General features: G+C 44.1%; 1 protein-coding gene across 3 annotated transcripts in view; it reads right to left on the bottom strand.

Annotated features, from left to right (window-relative positions):
- TAFA5 (TAFA chemokine like family member 5) overlaps positions 1–20565 on the bottom strand; it is a 1062361-nt gene that overhangs the window by 50272 nt on the left and 991524 nt on the right. For 2 of the 3 annotated variants that reach the window (XM_033958953.1, XM_033958959.1), the window contains one exon: positions 7598–9053. The exons of the other annotated variant lie outside the window; for it this stretch is intronic. In XM_033958953.1, coding sequence (XP_033814844.1) covers positions 8995–9053 — 59 coding nt within the window. In that variant the 3' untranslated portion in view covers positions 7598–8994. Of the gene's footprint in view, positions 1–7597; positions 9054–20565 lie in introns of those variants that run through there. 3 annotated transcript variants of the gene reach the window in all.

Below are 20565 nucleotides of genomic sequence, written 5' to 3'. Positions count from 1 at the left end.
TTTCTCAAATAAATAAGTTTTTAAAACTTTCCTAAATGTAGGGTAAGAATAAGTTTGAGCGATCAATGGATGTAACCAGGAATTAAACTTCCCAGCCTGGTACTCCAATGTCCTGTCAAAAAAAAGTTTTATAATGGCAGGACCTCGGGTCAGGGAAGGCAAAAATACCTGAATTTCTGCTATCTTTTGGTGAATAGAAAAATTTCAAGTAGGAAACCAAGTAAGATGGCGATAAACCAAAATGTGCCTTGTAACATATGCACCCAGACCTGAAGAATACTCTGGCACCGAATGGTAGCCAGTTCAGTTTAGCACAGAAAGGGCTGACCTGGTCATATTTTTTGAGTCCGAGAATCAGGCGCACAGCAGCATTCTGGACCAAATACCTGGTCTTGCAAATATTGTAAAAAGGAATGCAGGCACTTATTTTCTCTCATAGAATAAGCCCCCCTATCTTGTGTCACGGGTGCCTAATTACAGTGCTCTATGAGTATTACAGAACTGACTTTTATATGTATACTTATACAAATAAGAAAATCAAAGTAGTAGATTTAAAACAAACCGGATAAAATATTCCTTCACTCAATGAGTAATTAAACTCTGAAATTCATTGCCAGAGAATGTGGTGAAAGCAGTTAGCTTAGCAGGGTTTAAAATAAAGTTTGGACAATTTCCTAAAACAAAAGTCCTTAAGCCATTATTAAGATGGATTGGGGAAATCCACTCATTTTTCCTAGGAAAAGCAGCACATAATATAGAAACATGATGGCAGATAAAGGACAAATGGCCCAGTCTGCCCATCCGCAGTAACCATTATCTCTTCGTCAATCTAAGAGATCCCATGTACCTATGAATTCAGACACAGTCTCTGTCTCCATCACCTCTTCTGTCTTATTCATTTGATCTCTCCAGGTACTTGTGACCTAGGTTGGTCACTATTGGAAACAGGATACTGGGCCTCAGTGCGCCCCTCTCCACCCCTGCTCCTTCCCCGATCCAGCCTGCTGCGCACTCCCCCTTTCCCTTCCTCCGCACCTCTAGTTGAAGTTGTTGCTCGCGGCGGTCAACAACGTGCTCCTCGCGACCTCGTTGGCTCTCCCTCTGACGTCACTTCCTATGCACTGCACCCGGAAGTGACATCAGTGGGAGAGCCGACGGGGTTGCAAAGAGAACATTGTTGACTGGCGCAAACAACAACTTCAACTAGAGGAGTGGAGGAATGGGAAGAGGCGGGAGGCAGAAAGGAGGAGGGATGACGGCACCCCCACCAATATGGTGCCCAGGGTGGACCACCTTCTTGCCCCCCCCTTACTACGCCACTGCTAAGCTTGATGGATCTTCAATCTGTCTCAGTATGGCAACTCATATTCTTATGCATGGTGCCGATTTGAACACTAAAGTTAAGTAAAATTTCACAATTAACTTTCCAAAGTTGGGTTGGGATCGTTGATTTGTATTACTAAGAACAGGAAGTCTTTATGCCACTGATTATAAGCAAGTAGTAGCACTCAGCAAGTGCAGACTTTAGCTTTCTGAGATATTTCCCCCTGTGAGATACATTTTATTGTAGACTTGGTATCACACAGTTTATGGGGGGTTTTGTGTGTGTGTGGTGGGGGTGATAAAGAGCTTCACTCCTCTATATTTTATGAGTTTGCAAACCTATACGTATATTTAACAACAATGTAATGTAATGTAATTTATTTCTTATATACCGCTACATCCCCCCAAGTTCAAAGATCATAATGCAAATAACGTCCAGTCTTGTATCAGAACCTCAGCGACAGCACATAATGCTCAAGCACTTTCATAGCGGTACGCTTTATGCGCCATCTCGTCACTGGCTCTTTAACTCAACATTGTATGTTATTTGGATTATGATCTTTGGACTTGTTGTTTAATATTAGTGAAATCCCTGAGTGTAATTAATAGAAGTGTTTAGCTATTGGAGGAAGTACCTATACATTTGGAGGGGCATTTTCAAAACATACATTTAAGTCTGATTTGAACGTATGGCGCTAGACGACCAAAGTCAAAGAAAATGCCTATTTTTGAAAGGCAAACCACCATACATCTACAAATATATATATATATTTTAAATCCATACTGCCAAGACGTCCATACTTATACCACATTTTCAACCAAAACTTTGTCCTAGTCCCAAACGCCCAGATCAAGACTGTTTGGACGTGGGAGGTGCCAGTCCTGTAGTGGCCACCCAGACATGGCACCTAGACAGCACCTACTGACACCTAACTTGTAAGTTCTAGAGAACAGAACCTGTCTCTCTTATGTAAGGTTACCAGATGTCCAGATTTACCTGTACAAGTTCATTTTTAGAGGACTTTCCAGGTGTCAAGACCGATTTAAAAAATCTGGCAGTTTGTCGAGGTTTTGGAAGGCCCCAGCTTTGGCAAGACCGCGGGACTGCGTCTGGAGGGCACCATTTAAAACAGATGAAAAATACATTAAAGAAAGTAGGCACCACTATGCCCCTACTGGTTAGGCGCTGGAATTGCGCCTACAGCATGGTGCCTAGCAGTGACTATGGTCAAAGTAGACATGTTTAGGGGTGGAGATGACCTTAGGCATCACAAAGCGCTGCTATACACTATTCTCTCAAAAACCTAGGCACTGGAAATGGAGGCCTTTATAAACCTGGCCTACTTTTCCAGCACCTAAGTGTTTTTCTTAGGCACCGGTAGCCACAATTCTGTCAACGGTGCCTAAGTGTGATTAACACATTACTGGCACTGTTTTTCTATGTACTGTCGATTTAGGCCCCATTTACAGAATCTGGTCCTAAGTGTTCCTATAAGTGGGTCTAGGGGATTCTGGAGGTAGTTTGGGGGGGCTCACCGTGACCTATAAGGGAGCTGTAGTGAGGAGAAGCCATGGCACCCTTTTTGTGAAGTTCACAGCAGTGCCCTGTAAGGTACCCCACTATTTAGGTGGCATGTCTGGGTGTGCAATCCGTCACTTTGCAGACCCCTCCCACGTCCAACAGGGCTTGTTCTAGGCGTTTTGGACTTGGACGGAAAGTTGGACGGATATGTGGTATAAAGATGGATGATTTAGTGGCTTGGACGATCAGATCAGCAGGACATATAACTAGACGATTTTCGAAAGTAAAAAAAAGTTGGACGTATCTTTCGAAAATGTGTCTTAGGCTCTTTTTAACTTTGGACGACTTGCAAGATGGACGTAAACGGACTTAGACGTCCCTTTCGATTATGCCCCTCTAATTCTATAATGGCCTCTGGGCACCAAGATTACATTATAGAATAGAAGCGTAAGTTGACATCAACATGTCTACATTTAGACATGCTCACTTATGCCGTGTCAATAGCAGGTGTAAGTGCACACACCTAAAAATAATTCTTTAGCACACAACTTACAGTATTCTGTAAGTTATAAATGGAAATGTTGTTCCTGCCTAGGCCCTGTCCATGCTCCTTCCTGTGAACACCTCTCATGTTTATTTGGTAAATGAGTTGTATGCAACACTTATAGAATAGGGCTGAGCACTCACAACACTTCTTGAGTGCACGTGTACCCTTCTCCATGTAAGTGGCGAAATTCTACACATTTAAGTAAGCAAATAGCACTTCCACGTAGGTGCTAAATTATAAAAGGAGGGGGGAGGGGCTGATATATATGATTCCGATGTCCCAGGTTTTTTTACAAAAAATGGCTGAATATCACCTCAGTCTTAATGGTAAGCTAAATGAGAAAAATCTCCAAATACCGCTCATTAGGAATGCATACATTATCATACGCCCATTCTATTGCTCATCTCCAATATCAGTCTCCCAGATCCTCAGCGATGCCATCTTAAACTCAAATATCTCTCATAGTCTAAGGCTTTATGTACCCACTCGTCACTGGATCTACTTTTTGTTAATTTCTTAATTATTTAATAACTTATGTAACACTACTTAATATATCATGTACTAAAAAAGTATTTAGCTGTATGGTCTCTCTCACACAGGGATAGTTACATCAATATGTTTCACCCGTTGATTTTTTACGTTGGTTTTTTCAAGGCTACTAATCCCTATTTGACTTTAAGCCATTTCAACAGACCACAGCATCTAATAAGAATCGCTGTGGTCTGTTGGAATGGCATAAAGTCAAATAGGGATTAGTAGCCTTTAAAAACCCAACATAAAAAACAACGGGTGAAACATGTTACCTTGACTTCCAAAAGCCTTCGACAAGGTACCACATGAAAGACTGCTAAGGAAGCTATGGAACCACGGGGTGCAAGGGGAGGTCCACCGATGGATCAAAAACTGGTTGGCAGACAGGAAACAGAGGGTTGGAATAAAGGGCCATTACTCAGACTGGCAATGGGTCACGAGCGGAGTTCCGCAGGGGTTGGTGCTGGGACCGCTCCTGTTCAATATATTTATTAACGACCTGGAGGCAGAAACAAAATGCGAGGTTATTAAATTTGCGGATGACACCAAACTATACAGCAGGGTTGAAAACAAGGAGGATTGCAAAAATCTCCAAAAAGATCTGACAGCGCTGGAAGAGTGGGCCATAAAGTGGCAAATGAACTTCAATATAGGGAAATGCAAGGTCATGCATGCAGGGAAAAAGAACCCGATGTTCACTTACAAAATGGGGGGATCACCGCTAGGGGTGAGTAACCTTGAAAGAGACCTGGGAGTGATGGTAAACACATCATTGAAGGCGTTGACGCAGTGCGCCACAGCCTCAAGGAAGGCAAACAGAATGTTGGGCATCATTAAGAAGGGTATCACGACCAGGACGAAGGAAGTCATCCTGCCACTGTATTGTGCAATGGTGCGCCCGCACCTGGAGTATTATGTCCAGTACTGATCGCCGTACCTCAAGAAGGACATGGCGGTACTTGAGAGAGTCCAGAGAAGAGCAACTAAGCTAATAAAGGGTATGGAAGACCTCTCATATACTGACAGACTGAAGAAGCTGGGGCTTTTCTCCCTGGAAAAGCGGAGACTTAGAGGAGACATGATAGAAACCTTCAAGATCATGAAGGGCATAGAAAGAGTAGACAGGGACAGATTTTTCAAATTATGGGGAACCACAAGTACAAGGGGGCACTCAGAGAAATTGAAAGGGGAAAGGTTTAGAACAAACGCCAGGAAGTTCTTTTTCACCTAGAGGGTGGTGGATACATGGAACGCGCTACCGGAGGATGTGATAAGCAGAAGCACGCTACAGGGCTTCAAAGAAGGTCTGGACAGGTACCTGGAGGACAAAGGGATTGAGGGGTACAGATAGGAGTAGAGGTAGGTACAGATAGGAGTAGAGGTAGGTAATAGGGATAGGATTAGAGGATTAAAGGCAGTTCCAAAATTAGTCAGGGACACTGTTCAGGCAATTAGGCCTGATGGGCCGCCGCGGGAGCGGACCACTGGGCAGGATGGATCTCTGGTCTGCCTCAGCGGAGGCAACTTCTTATGTTCTTAAGTACTTTTTAGTACATAATATATTAAGTAATGTTACATAAGTTATTAAAAAATTAACAGTGACGAGTGGGTGCATAAAGCCTTAGACCAGGGGTGTCAAGGTCCCTTCTCGAGGGCCGCAATCCAGTCGGGTTTTCAGGATTTCCTCAATGAATATGCATAAGATCTATTAGCATAACAGTGAAAGCAGTGCATGCAAATAGATCTCATGCATATTCATTGGGGACTATGAGAAATATTTGAGTCTTAAGGTGACATTGCTGAGGATCTGGGAGACTGATATTGGAGATGAGGAATAGAATGGGTGTATGATAATTTATGCATTCCTAATGAGCGGTACAGTAGAAATGATGCATTTTCGTACCCCTGCCCCTGGAAAGCCTAACTCCATCCTCTTCATTTTATGCACAGTGCTATTTATATAAGCAAACATATATACTTTCTCATTTTTGTGAATTTTAATAATTTACAATAGTTGACCTGAGGTATAATCTTTAAGATAATATGACTGTATAGCCAGCACTCAAAGTATTTTCCAACTTCTTCATCAGGTCATCAGAGTCTTTTTCAGAAACCGTTTTTTCCAAAAGGTAATTTTTTTTTCAAATTCAGAAACTTATCTTTTATCATGAAGATCCAGTCTTCACAAATCTGAGACTATATTTTACTCAACATGAATTCATGTTTTGCTTAAAAGCAAAATCATGAGAGTCTCTGTTTAACGAGTCTGTAATATCTCTTAAGTGTTAACACTTAAGTGCTGCAAAGATCCATGCAATTTACAATATCCTGTAAGTTATGCATACATGTTTGATTCCCACCCATGATCTTCCCCAGTTCTGTGCATGTGTAAAACCATTCCTTGCAGATATATTATGTAAATTAAGTGGCTATATATAATATAATGATTAGGAGGAACAGGTTACATGTATAGTACATGGGGCTCATTTTCAAAGCACTTAGACAACGTATCGTAGAAATCTACGGTACTTTTTGTGTCTAAGTGTTTAGAAAATGAGCCTCTTAGTGTGCACATACATGTGTACACATTATTATTCTAAATATGTGTGTTTAATGGGCTCATAAATATTAGCATGCATGTTATAGGAATGGCTCTCTATATGCTGTTGGCTTTGGCAAGGATAAACTATCTGATGAATTCTCAAAAGATCGCCTGACTTTAGGTGCCAGGATGATGTGTTGTAAACGTGGATTGTAGAATGGAAGTTGTGCATACAATCGCTGTTACAGAATACTAGTGTAAGTCTGCATTTACGCGTCCATCAGCTCAATGCCTGGTGTCAATGCTTGCGCCTAACTGCAGGCAATTAGGCATGCAACTTCGAGGACAACTAACCCCCTCTTTTACTAAGGTGCGCTAACTGAGTAGCGCGCGATAAACGCTAACACGTCCATAGACTAACATGCATGCGTTAGCATTTAGCGCGCACTAAATCAATTGGCGCACTTTGGTAAAAGAAGGCTTAGGGGCAGTTACACATGTGCTTAGTACCAAGTAAGCCCAATTATAGTCAATAATTGGCAGTTAACTTCAATTAATAGTCAATTTGAACCGTTATGTGCACCAACTGGACCTTATTCTACAACTTGTGCACGCAAATTTGCAAGCGAGTCAGAAATTTGAGCATGCAAGTTTAAAAAATTAAGGGAACAATATTAATCAGGATAGTAGGTATTGACCAAAAGGAAATCGTGGAAGAGTCTTAAAACTGAATGACACCAGCAAGGAAGACAAACTCATTTGTGGCTTTTTTTCTTGTGATCTTACCATATCACTGTATATTGTATCACATTTTATGTAGGATGATACAGCAGCAAATGTTTTCCATTATTTCTGCATAATTCTGCTTCTTTTTTTTTTTATTTTTTATAATGTAGGGTGGGGCTTACTGAACTTATCTAGGAAATACCACAGCCAGTAGTGTTTTTAGGATATATATGTATGAGATAGATTTGCATAGACTGAGCTTCTAGTGTGTATAAATCTATCTCATGTATATTTATTTAGACTGTCCTGAAAAACTGTGGGGTCCCCAGGACAAGACAGGAATCTTTTATGGACAGGGAGATGGTGATTTCTTAGGATGAAATAAAATTTATCTTGGTATGGGGAGATGACCGCAAAACAAATTTCATGTTGGCTATAGAAGGGGGGAGAGGATTTTTTAAAAAAATATCTCAACATAAAAATCAATAATTAAAATATTTTACACTTTGTTTTTACCAGTACATAAAGACAAAAAACTGCCTTTCAACAGTGCAATGGTTGAATGCATTTATGTAATATAAACAACATTGTTCTTTGCTTTTTCTACAGAGTCCTTTCTGTTCATGCTTTACATCCAGAATGTCCCAATGGAAGAAAGCAAACTACACCAGTCACTTCAGAGACAACTGAAGTAATAAAACACAACTTAACTCTGAGCCATGATCGTAACTGGCAGAGTTACCACGTTAATTGGTAAATAGGTTTTTCTACAAATATACAACATATAAAAACTGTTAAATATATAACTTTAGGCTTTTCAAAATACATTTAATGATCTCTTTCAAACAAGTGTTACTTTTTTTTTTCTTTAATTTGCTTTCTGGTGCTAAATGGTGGATCAGATGAGACATACTGTAGGCCACAGATTACCAGACATGCTCTTTTGCAAATACGGTATTATCCAACTTTAACTATCAAAAATGGAACTGTAGAAGAGGCATGTTTTACTGGTTAAAACAGAACATGATTTTTAGTACGAGAAAATGAACCTAAGTACAGCGGAATAAATGTGTCCTTTTGACAGTCGGCGTGTTTCTAAAGTCTTTGTAGTTGTTGATGAGGATGATTGTTCTAGAACATGGGCTCTTACTTTCTCTCCATGATCCACTGGGATTTTTAGACGTAGTTTTCAAGAGCAGTTTCTTGTGCGAGTTTTTACTCTGTGTTCCATAAAGACTTCCACTGGGCAGCAATGCCGTAGCTTGGTGACTGTTCAATTCATGCCTTCTCTAGAATCCCTTACATTTTTTTTCTAACCCCCAATAACTTTAACAATAATATTATGTCACTTTTCAACATATATTGTGTTCTTTGGTCTATTGTGTATACCGAACGTTTAAGAAAATAAAAGCGATTCGGATAGTCTAGGGCACGAAAAGAGATTCTCTTTTGCACCTCATTGTCCACCCATAGAAAAAACAGTCTTCTTCTAAGGCTGAGTAGGACAAGTACTCTTCAGTAGGGTAGAATCTTCGGATTAAAACAAGAAGTCAGCATCAAGTCCAGCAGTGGTGCATAACGTGGATGAAACGTTTACCATGAACTGTATTGCTAACGCCCAAGCATAATCTCTCGGACCTGTATTCTTTAGTCCAGTGCTCCATAGCATGGTAGAACAGCCTTTAGCTCATAATGTAGGGGAATTATGCTGTCTTTTATGAGATACAGAGAAACGGACATTTGGGTTGATGACGTACAACAGATGATGTTTGACAGCAGTGAAAGTTGACTAAGATGAGCAGCTCACACAGAGCCAATACCACTTCTACGAGGATTTTCTGTTGCTGCATTTGTCAAGAGACCTGTAACGTAATCAGAACAGATGAGTCAGCATCTTATATAAACTTTTTCACTGTGCTATGTTCAAATATAGTAGTAATTCATTGTTCCTTCTAAGCTCAGTGGGAGTCCTCCACCTGCAGGTCTGCCAGTGGTGGTGCTATTTCACTATCACATTTTCAATAGTGAGGGGACAGGCAGGCTCTGCAGAATTCCAGGGAATCGGATTATCCCTAGTGATTGAAAACACAATATTGAAACACCACCCCCTATTGGCAGCAATGCAGTTGGAGGGCTCCTGTTCAGCTTAGATGGATAATGCTATGATCTCAAAGAAAACCTAGCAAACCTGCTGATACTTTTTCTTTATAGAGAACATTTAATGAAACAGGGGCTACCTATGCACAGTTTATTCTCTAATGGGGTACATGAATAGGCGTTCCCAAAGACAGAGGTTGCAGCAGAGTTGTGAGGTACTCATGTATATTACAAAATATGTGCATATCTATATAAATTTAAGTAGGCATTTGTGGCTCTATCTACTTTCCACTGGGATCATTTTATAAACACACACAGGAGCATAGAGAGGGTACAGCTATAATCTAGGCAGTAACAGTCATGTATCCATTACAAGTGTATACGTTTATAATTACATGTATGTGCATACATGCAAAAATGCCAAAAAATTCCACCAATGTACTATTCGGCCAGTACCCACTTAACTTACACAACATATATTTGTAAGGGGTTGTACACACGGCTGGGGTTCAAACTTTCATGCAAAGTAGAATAAGTTATGTGTATCTGTAGCAGCTTCTAACAAAAGCTTACAGCTCTGCCGTACATGTTAGTATGTAAATGTTAAACGTATGTTACGCGTAGGCTAATCTATATATATAAAATCGGAGGTATGTATGTGTGTATGTATGTATGTGTGTGTGTATGTGCCGCGATCACGCAAAAACGGCTTGACCGATTTGAACGAAACTTGGTATGCAGATCCCTCACTACCTGGGGTGATATGTTCTGGGGGTCTCGCGGCCCACCTGCACACGTGGGCGGAGCTACAAACAGAAAATCAGATTTCACCCATTCAAGTCAATGGAAAAAATGTAAAAAGCTGTGGGATCTCCAGTTATTTTACTTAGCAACCTTGACCCACCAAAACTTTGCAATGGCACAAGGCTTTGTGTAAAGAGGTTACTGTCCAATGTAATTGAAGCGACTATCTTAACCGGAAAGGGACAAGGTGAAACCGTATTTATCCCGCGGATACCACTTATTCCAACAGATCTTCCTTTTCAGTTTAAGAGATTGCAAATTCCAGTGAGACTTGCATTCTCTATCACAATCAACAAATCACAGGGACAGACTATTACATACTGTGGAGTGGATTTAAGATCCCCCTGTTTTTCCCATGGTCAACTCTATGTTGCTTGCTCAAGGGTGGGTTCACCCAAGAATTTATATGTTCTTGCTCCTGGAGGTGAAACTAAAAATGTTGTTTATAATCACGTTTTGCGTTAGTTGTATTGTATTCATTTTGTCAAATATTTCACATTATTATTTGAATATTGTACTTTTTATAAAGCTGTAAAAAAATAATTTCTTTCACCACTATAAAGTATCTTTATTTGAATCCATTTACAGTGTTATTGCTATAATTAAATACCCGTGCAACGCCGGGGCATCAGCTAGTAGTCTATAAAAGAAAGTAAGCACCTACTTTCCATTAAAGAATGCCCCTTACCAGGCAACCTGCCATTGAATTACTCTCATATTACCTTTCTAAAGCAGGCACAACCTATGAGCCTATGGGGTTCATTTTCAAAAAAGACAGACATCCAAAAGACAACACTTGAATGTCTTACTACTGTATTTCCTCATAGATAGCCCCGGCTTATACATTGATTTTGCAAACCGGCCTAGTGGGTGTGGCTTGCTTAAATGGGGCGACCTATTTTACAATCATCACCCCGTACCTTTTTAAATCCCGCTTAAATACCTCCCTCACCGGTAAATACCTCCCTCGCAGGACGGCAGCTGGCTGCCTCCCCCAATCTCACCGCCAGCAGTGCAGGGCAGGAGTGATCTTTTCATGCTCCAGCCGGGCCCTGCGCCGCTTCCTGAATGGCTGACGTCAGTTCTCGCGAGTCCCACGAGGACTGACGGCAGCCATTCAGGAAGCAGCGCTGGGCCAGGCTGGAGATCAAAAAGATTGCTCCTGCCCTGCACCGCTGGCCACAAAATTGAAGGAGGCAGCCGACAGCCGTCCAGCGAGGGAGGTATTTAAGGGGGAGATGATTTAAAAAGATATCGGTAAGATAAGCCGCGGCTTATCTGCCAGTTTTGAAACATATATCAGCATTTGCTGCGGCCTATAAAATGGGGCGGTCTCTCGTGTGAGGGCGACCTATATATGGGGGAAATACAGTAGTCCAAACATCCAAGTGGACATTCTCAAAACAGACTTTCTAGATGTCTTTCTGCTTGTTTTGTGTCTTAAGGAGGTATGTTAGAGGCATGTAGATGTTTGGAACAAGACCTCTTTCAAAAGTATCTAAATGCTAAAAAGATACCCAAACTGACCAGATAACCACTGGAGAGATTAAGGCATGACCCTCCCCCCACCCCACCTTACTCCCCTAGTGATCAAAGACCCCCTCCCAACAGCCACAGATGTTAAAAAAAAAACCAGTACATTCTAGAAGACTGTATTACAATGAGGTGCTGAAAAGTTCTCAGCCCAAGCAGCTTCAGATGGTAACACAGATATTTGAGCCCGGAGAGCAGATGTTACTGCAGTGAATTTGACATTAAAAGTGCCAGGTACAGATGTCACCGTATCTTGCTTAGATTGTATGGTGAGCCTTCATAAACCTACTGTACCTATATTAAGATGACACTTGTAGGCATAAGGGCTATTGTTGTGGTATACAAGTGGGTACAGTAAGTTTTGGGTGGGTTTTGGAGGGCTCACCATCCAATATGAGCAAGATATAGTGACATCTGTACCTGGCACTTTTAATGTCAAATTCACTACAGTACTTCTTAGAAGAGCTCCACTGCTATGCTCAGCTGCCTGAATAGATTGCTAGCAATGCATGGCTGCCTAGACAAAAACTTTTTTAATGCATTTTTCATGAGGACATACCGTATTTTCACGCATATAACGCGCGCGTTATACATGATTTTTACAAACCGTGCATAACCTTGCGCGTTATACGCGTGAGCGCGTTTTACAACTTTTTTTTTCAATCCGATCCGGCATCCCCCCTGTGAACCGGCATCCTCCCCCCTGCTCACGTCACCCCCCCTCCACCGCGATCCTACATCCCCCCCAGCACCGCAAAACATCTCTTACCCGATTGGGCACCGGCACTAGCACCAATGCACAGGATGTGCCAGTGCCAGTGCCCGAAGATCCTCCCTTGTTGGGTTGGGCTGGGCTGGGCGGTGCGAGAGAGATCCTCCTTCTTCCTGCGCCGGGCTGGACTAGGTTTTCAGCATTTGCGCATGCTCAAAGCCTTCTGGTCTCGCTCTCTCCGAGATAATCTCTGAGATTATCTCGGAGAGAGAGATTATCTCGGAGAGAGCGAGACCAGAAGGCTTTGAGCATGCGCAAATGCTCAAAGCCTAGTCCAGCCCGGCGCAGGAAGAAGGAGGATCTCTCTCGCACCGCACCGCCCAGCCCAGCCCAGCCCAACCCAATGAGGGAGGATCTTCGGGCACTGGCACTGGCACATCCTGTGCATTGGTGCTGGTGCCCAATCGGGTAAGAGATGTTTTGCGGTGCTGGGGGGGGATGTAGGATCGCGGGGGAGGTGGGGGTGACGCGAGCGGGGAGGGGGTAGGATGCCGGTTCGCAGGGGGAATGCCGGGTTCAAATGAAAAAAAAAAAGCTCTCTCGGGTAAGCGAGCGGGGGGGAGGATGCCGGTTCGGAGTAGGAGGGAGGAGGTTTTACCATGCGCGGTATACGCATGTGCGTGCTATATTAAAATTTTTTTACATAAATTTGTGTTCCCCGTGCGCTATACCCGTGTGCGCGTTTTACACGGGTGCGCGGTATATGGGTGAAAATATGGTATTTATATTCAAGAATGGCCAAAAAAAAGATAGACATACTAAGGACCAAATTGTTTACTGTTTTGAGAATGGACATTTTCTCTACTGAATTTCTGGATGTCTTTCCCAAAATGTCCACACTCAGACTTAGCTATCCTATCAAAAATGCCCCTCTATGTATTTTGTCTGCTAGACCCACTGTTATAAATTTATCCCCTCCCCCCCTTAAAGCGTCAGAGCATTTAGCGCCCCGGGCTGTGGTAGAAACCTCTACTACAACTTAGTAAAAGAGAGCCTTACTTTCTACAAGGATAGATTTAAAAGCCTATCCATGGGCAATATGATTCTTTACCTGTAATTTCCAGCTTTTTCCCTAATGTCACTTTAATAAACAGCTCCTTGAGTAGTATAGAACCACACCTGTGTTCAAAGGTCTATTGAGCAAGTCGTTTAGCAGATCCACCAGAACTTCTTTGAGTTCCTTTAAAGGAGATGGGATTTGATATACGGCCTTTCAAAACAAAAGGACAGATGTTTTTCTGTTTCACAAATGGTCATGATCGCTACTGAATTTTTGTGCCTGTTCCAAAAAAACTTGCAAACTTGGATTTGGACGTCATGTCGAAAATGCCCCTCTGCATCAACTGACTTCCATCTATCACCCTTTCTCCTACTTTAAATACCTGTCAATGATGAAGTGCTTCTAAGGTTTGCAGTACGTCTGCTATTAATTTTTCAAACCATATCAGAGTACAATTATCTGATTAAACACAACTGACAGCAAACTGCTGAAGTGAAGCTGCCTTCCATGGTTCACTGCATTTAATGAAATACCCCTCAGCTACAAAGAATAGTGTAAATTGATGACATATAGTATGCTAACGTTTGACGGTGCACATCTGCTAATTCCATGATGAAGCTGCTAGACTCGGATCTCACCTCATTGATTTGCACGTGAACGTCCAATTGAATGCATTACTTTTCCAAAAAAAAAAGGGGGGAGGGGACTCAAGTAAAGAAGTAAATACAGCATTGACTAAAAAGCCAAGAACTTGATATTGAAAGTGTCAGAACAGGAAAAATAATCATTAAGAAATACCAAATTGAGATGAACCATTTCTTAGCACCATGCAGACTTTTGTCACATAAGCTTTGGCTAATTTTAATAATAAAAAAAGACTTTTAAGTGCAAAAAATACTTCACAAAACTATCTCCTACAGGACAAGTTGTCAGATACTAAACTTGATTATACAGTTACCGTATTTTCGCGGATATAACGCGCACCATTGTAAAACGCGCACAGGGGTATAGCGCGCAGAAATCACGATGATATGTACAAAAACTTTTCTATACCGCGCTCAGGCATATAACGCGCATGCTGCCCGACTCTCCTCTGGCCACCCCGACTCTCCTTTCGCTCTCCCCGACTCTCCTCTGGCCACCCCGACTCTCCTTTCGCCCTCCCCGACTCTCCTCTGGTTGCCCCGACTCACCCTGACTTTCGGTGCACTGCCCCGCCTCTCCGTGCCTGTCCCCCTTGAAGTCCTGTCCCCCCTTGAAGGTCTGCCTGTCCCCCCTTGAAGGTCTGCCTGTCCCCCCTTGAAGTCCTGTCCCCCTTGAAGGTCTGCCTGTCCCCCTTGAAGATCTGCCTGTCCCCCCTTGAAGTCCTGTCCCCATCCTGAAAGCCTGATGCCCCCCCTCGACGTCCGATTCTTCTCCCCCCTCGGCAGGACCACTCGCACCCCCACCCCGAAGGACCGCCGACTCCCCGACAATATTGGACCAGGAGGGAGCCCAAATCCTCCTGGCCACGGCGACCCCCTAACCCCACCCCGCACTACATTACGGGCAGGAGGGATCCCAGGCCCTCCTGCCCTCGACGCAAACCCCCCTCCCCCCAACGATCGCTCCCCCCAAGAACCTCCGACCGCCCCCCCAGCCGACCCGCGACCCCCCTGGCCGACCCCCACGACACCCCCACCCGCCTTCCCCGTACTTTGTGTAGTTGGGCCAGAAGGGAGCCCAAACCCTCCTGGCCACGGCGACCCCCTAACCCCACCCCGCACTACATTACGGGCAGGAGGGATCCCAGGCCCTCCTGCCCTCGACGCAAACCCCCCTCCCTCCAACGACCGCCCCCCCCCAAGAACCTCCGACCGACCCGCGACCCCCCTGGCCGACCCCCCCACCCCCTTCCCCGTACCTTTGGAAGTTGGCCGGACAGACGGGAGCCAAACCCGCCTGTCCGGCAGGCAGCCAACGAAGGAATGAGGCCGGATTGGCCCATCCGTCCTAAAGCTCCGCCTACTGGTGGGGCCTAAGGCGCGTGGGCCAATCAGAATAGGCCCTGGAGCCTTAGGTCCCACCTGGGGGCGCGGCCTGAGACACATGGTCGGGTTTGGCCCATGTGCCTCAGGCCGCGCCCCCAGGTGGGACCTAAGGCTCCAGGGCCTATTCTGATTGGCCCACGCGCCTTAGGCCCCACCAGTAGGCGGAGCTTTAGGACGGATGGGCCAATCCGGCCTCATTCCTTCGTTGGCTGCCTGCCGGACAGGCGGGTTTGGCTCCTGTCTGTCCGGCCAACTTCCAAAGGTACGGGGAAGGGGGGTGGGGGGGTCGGCCAGGGGGGTCGCGGGTCGGTCGGAGGTTCTTGGGGGGGGGGCGGTCGTTGGAGGGGGGGGGGTTTGCGTCGAGGGCAGGAGGGCCTGGGATCCCTCCTGCCCGTAATGTAGTGCGGGGTGGGGTTAGGGGGTCGCCGTGGCCAGGAGGGTTTGGGCTCCCTTCTGGCCCAACTACACAAAGTACGGGGAAGGCGGGTGGGGGTGTCGTGGGGGTCGGCCAGGGGGGTCGCGGGTCGGCTGGGGGACGGGCGGAGGTTCTTGGGGGGGGCGGTCGTTGGGGGGAGGGGGTTTGCGTCGAGGACAGGAGGGCCTGGGATCCCTCCTGCCCGTAGTGTAGTGCGGGGTGGGGTTAGGGGGTCGCCGTGGCCAGGAGGGTTTGGGCTCCCTCCTGGCCCGATATTGTTGGGGAGTCGGCGGTCCTTCGGGGTGAGGGTGCGAGTGGTCCTGCCGGGGGGGGGGGTATGTATCGGACGTCGGGGAGTCGGCCGGGCAAGAGGGCTTGGGCTCCCTCTTGCTCCGATCGTGGATGCGGGTGCGGGTGGGAGCGCGTGCGAGCGGTCGTTCGGAGTGGGGGTGCGAGCGGTCCTGCTGGGGGGGTGAATCGGGCGTCGGGCGGGGTGGGAACTATGTTTAAAAACTTTTGTATACCGCGCTCAGGCATATAACGCGCGAGGGGTATGCGCGGTACGTAAAATCACGTATAACGCGCGCGTTATATCCGCGAAAATACGGTACATATTAAAAGACGGCAAACATAAGACCTATGTGGTCCATCAAGTCTACTCAACAGTCACATTCGTTCTCAAGGCAACAAACCAGTAATTATTCATTTCACTTGCTATGTTTCAGTATAAGATGTTTTTCCCTCCCCCCTGAGATTGGTAAGACCTGTACATGCAATATAATTTTTCTTTTTTATTCAATTTTTATTAAACTCATTTTACATATTATATGCCTCAGGAAACAGGATACAGCTATTTTAAACATCTGTATTACATCCAATAGTTATACAATCATCTACTTTAGGAAAATATTTTATAACTAGATCCCATCTAAGCCCACTAATCAAAAGGGGGAGAAATTTAGGAAAAGGAGGCCTTCTTATTTTAAGAATAAACAAAGAAAAATTACAAACAAATTGATGACATCACAACTGAATTTACCTTACAGACCCTCACAGTCTGGACCTGTATCTTACGCTTATTTTCAAGAAATGCCCTCAATTGTTTGGATCAAAGAGAAGATATCTATTTGATTCAAATACAATTAAGCATTTACAAGGAAAACGTAAAATGAAATAGGCTCCCAGGGATAACACCTGGGGGCGCAACATCAAAAACCGCTTCCTTTTTTCCCGTGTCTCCACAAAGATATCAGGAAAAACCCAAACTTTTCCTCCCAAAAACAATTTATCTTTATTCTGAAAAAACAGTCTCATCACCCAGTCTTTATTGGACTCAAAAACGAATGTCACCAGGAGTGTAGATCTTATACTCTTTTCTTCAGTAGATGTTTCCAATAACTGAGGTTTATTCAAACTGTCCATGGATAATTCTCCCTGGACTTGAGCTTGTCGTTTTTTCCCCGGCCTAATGTATACTCGGGAAAATGGAGGCACAGCTTCCTTTGGAACTTCCATCAGATATCTCTTAAGAAGTGCAATAGGAGCTATATTCTTGGATTGAGGAAAGTTGACAAAGCGTAGATTTAGCCTTCTGGTATAATTCTCCATTTTCTCCACAGTGCGTTAGATTTACTTTCCTTCAGATCTTTTTGAGCTTCCTCCATTTTCCTTTCCAATTCAAAATTTTTAGCTTCCTGGGTGATAATTCTGATCTTAAAATCTTGCAGTGAATTATCCATCAAAGTTTTGTTACCAACCACAATCTTCTCCAAGCATGCAACAGCCTCCCAGATGGAATCTAAAGTGACATGTGAAGGTTTTATCATAGGTACAACGCTGTGCTCACCAGTATTCTGTTGTTGACCAAATTCCACAGCCCTGGAACTTCCTCGGGCCATGAACCTCCCATAGTTCCTTCGGACTCCAAGGGGAGCTCAAACTCAGCTCCCATACTGGTCTCCTGCATACCAGTGTCTCCTCTCACGTTCTGGAGCCTCCCTCCAGGCTATGAGTTTTCCGCAGCGTTTAAGAACATAAGAACTGCCATCTCCGGATCAGACCCATGGTCCATCGAGTCCGGCAATCCGCACACGCGGAGGCCCAGTCAGGTATACACCTGATGTAGTTTTAGTCACCCATATCCCTCTATGCCTCTCGTAAGGAGATGTGTATCTAATTTGCCTTTGAATCCTAGCACAGTGGATTCCTTAATAACCTCCTTTGGGAGAGCATTCCAGGCGTCTACCACTCGCTGTGTGAAGCAGAACTTCCTGACATTTGTCCTGGACTTGTCCCCCCTTAGCTTCAAACCATGTCCTCTTGTCCGTGTCACGTTGGACAATGTAAATAATTTATTTTCCTGCTCTATTTTATCGATGCCTTTCAGTATTTTGAACGTCTCGATCATGTCCCCTCGCAGCCTCCTCTTCTCAAGGGAGAACAGTCCCTGCGGGTTCATCAACTGTTCGGCATTCGTCTCTATGCCTGGATTCATGGGCGGAAATCTTTCTCCTGGGCTTAGTGTAATATCCAGCTTGGGTAGGGCCGCCTGCTCATCAGCACCCATTCTGGGAAATATCACCGTGGGGATCAGAAATCATTTGATGGAGGAAAGGGGATTCGGAGAGGACTCGGAAGGATAAGACCTAACTTTCCCCTTCCTCTTACCCATTGTTCTGTTCGTCCCAAGGTTTGATTACTCAACTGAAAAGTACCCATGTTTGTTTTATCATTTCCTCTGTGAGAAATTCCCTAACTTCTATCGGTGCAGAAATTGTCTTTTACATGTTAAGTTATAGCGCTGCATACATCAAGCAGCAGTAAGTAGTAGTATTGATTGGTTTCAGATAGTCTTAAAGAAATTGAACATGTGTGAGTGAAACTGACCGCTACTCAAGCTGAGCTATCACAAAGAGCTACTGTTGCTCTATCTCCCCCTCATTCTATAGCAGACAACCTAAAGCTATGTACCTATTACTGATGTGTTGTTTGGTCTTATTGCAAATTATCTAAAGGATCACTTTGAACTGGCTTTATCTAAATGATCTCAATGCCTCATAACATATTTCACTTTCCCTTCTGTCGAGGAATGTCAATATAAAAATATTTTTATGGCTACTTTTTATTTCAGACAAGTAATTTAGTCGGTTAATATCCAATGTTGTATCGTATAAACATTTCTGAAAGCTCTTAAAAACTTATCTATTTGATACATTTTTTGTAATATAAGATTGGAATTTAACAATCTTTTATTCTGTTGCAACTCCTGAGATTGTCTCAGACTCTTAAACTGTGAACCGCATAGAACTAAAATATGGTTATGCAGTATACAAATGATAATGTAATGTAATATAATGGTTGCTATAGTTACATACAAAGGTGCTAGCTGCATGCTCAACAATATTCTATAATGTAGGCAACACAACCCACAGTGCAAAAATTCAAAGAGCATACTCAAAGGCGGGGCTTGGGCGGGCCCTACATTTATGTGTATAACGTACACCAAATACAACATTCAGGCTTCCGTATTTACATGTGCTATTGACATGGCATAAGTGGGCATGTCTAAATCTTGGCATATCATTGCCAACTCTGGGGGGACCCAGATGCCGTTCTAGAATTAGAGCTTAGTGCCCTCTATAGAATTGCCCCCATACTACTACTTCCACTTCTGCATTTTACCTGTAGGAATGGCTTCAACATTTATGGGGAAATTCTATAAGAAGCACCTAAAGTTAGGTGCCTCTAACTTAATTAGTAAATTGGCTTCAATAATGAGCTTTAACAAGCCCATAATTGAAAAAAAATAAAATTGAATTGGGAGATAGGCATCTATCTTCTTAAGCACGATTCTCCAAAAGATAGGCACCTAGCGCATGGTGCCTAGTGGCACCTAACACCAAAGTGGGCATGTGTAGGGGTAGAGAAAGATTTAGACACCGCTAGGTGCAATTCTCTAAAGCAGTGGTCTCCAACCCTGTCCTGGAGGACCACCAAGCCAATCGGGTTTTCAGGCTAGCCCTAATGAATATGCATGGAACAGATCTGCATGCCTATCACTAACGTTATTTGCAAATCTCTCTCATGCATATTCATTAGGGCTAGCCTGAAAACCCGATTGGCCTGGAGGTCCTCCAAGACAGGATTGGGGACCACTGCTCTTAAGGACTTAGGTGCCTATAGTGTAGGCCTTTAAAATCCTTGCATACATTACAGGCACCAAAGTTTTAAGATAGGCGCCGCTAAGCTTAATTCTGTAATGGGTGCCCAAGTGTGACTGATGTGCAATCGGTGTATCTTTAAGCGCCCCTTACAGAATCTGGCTCATAGGAATTCTATGAGCATTGGAGCTTTTACCACCGCAGCCAGATAAAAAAACAACAACACGGCTTCATAAAAGGGAGGGGGTGGTGGTGGTAAATGATTTCTATTAATGAACATTGCCCCCTCTTTTACTAAACTGCGCTAGCGGTTATTAGAGCAGGGAGCTGCGCTGAATTCCCCGCACTGCTCCCAACGCTCACAGAGTTCCTATGAGCATCGGGAGCAGTGCGGAGCATTCAGGCGGCTCCCTGCGCTAATAACCGCTATGTCAGTTTAGTGAAAGGGGGGGGGGGATTATGAAAACTGAAGGCGTAATTTTATGTTCATGTGTCTGTTGTGTTCAGTTATTGACAAACAGTATTACATTTTTGATGCATTTTTAGATGTATTATTCATCATT

Source organism: Geotrypetes seraphini, chromosome 9, assembly GCF_902459505.1.
Source record: "Geotrypetes seraphini chromosome 9, aGeoSer1.1, whole genome shotgun sequence".
NCBI classification, from domain to species: domain Eukaryota; kingdom Metazoa; phylum Chordata; class Amphibia; order Gymnophiona; family Dermophiidae; genus Geotrypetes; species Geotrypetes seraphini.
The sequence above is the reverse complement of the archived record's forward strand: the minus strand, read 5'-3'. Positions and strand labels throughout refer to the sequence as shown.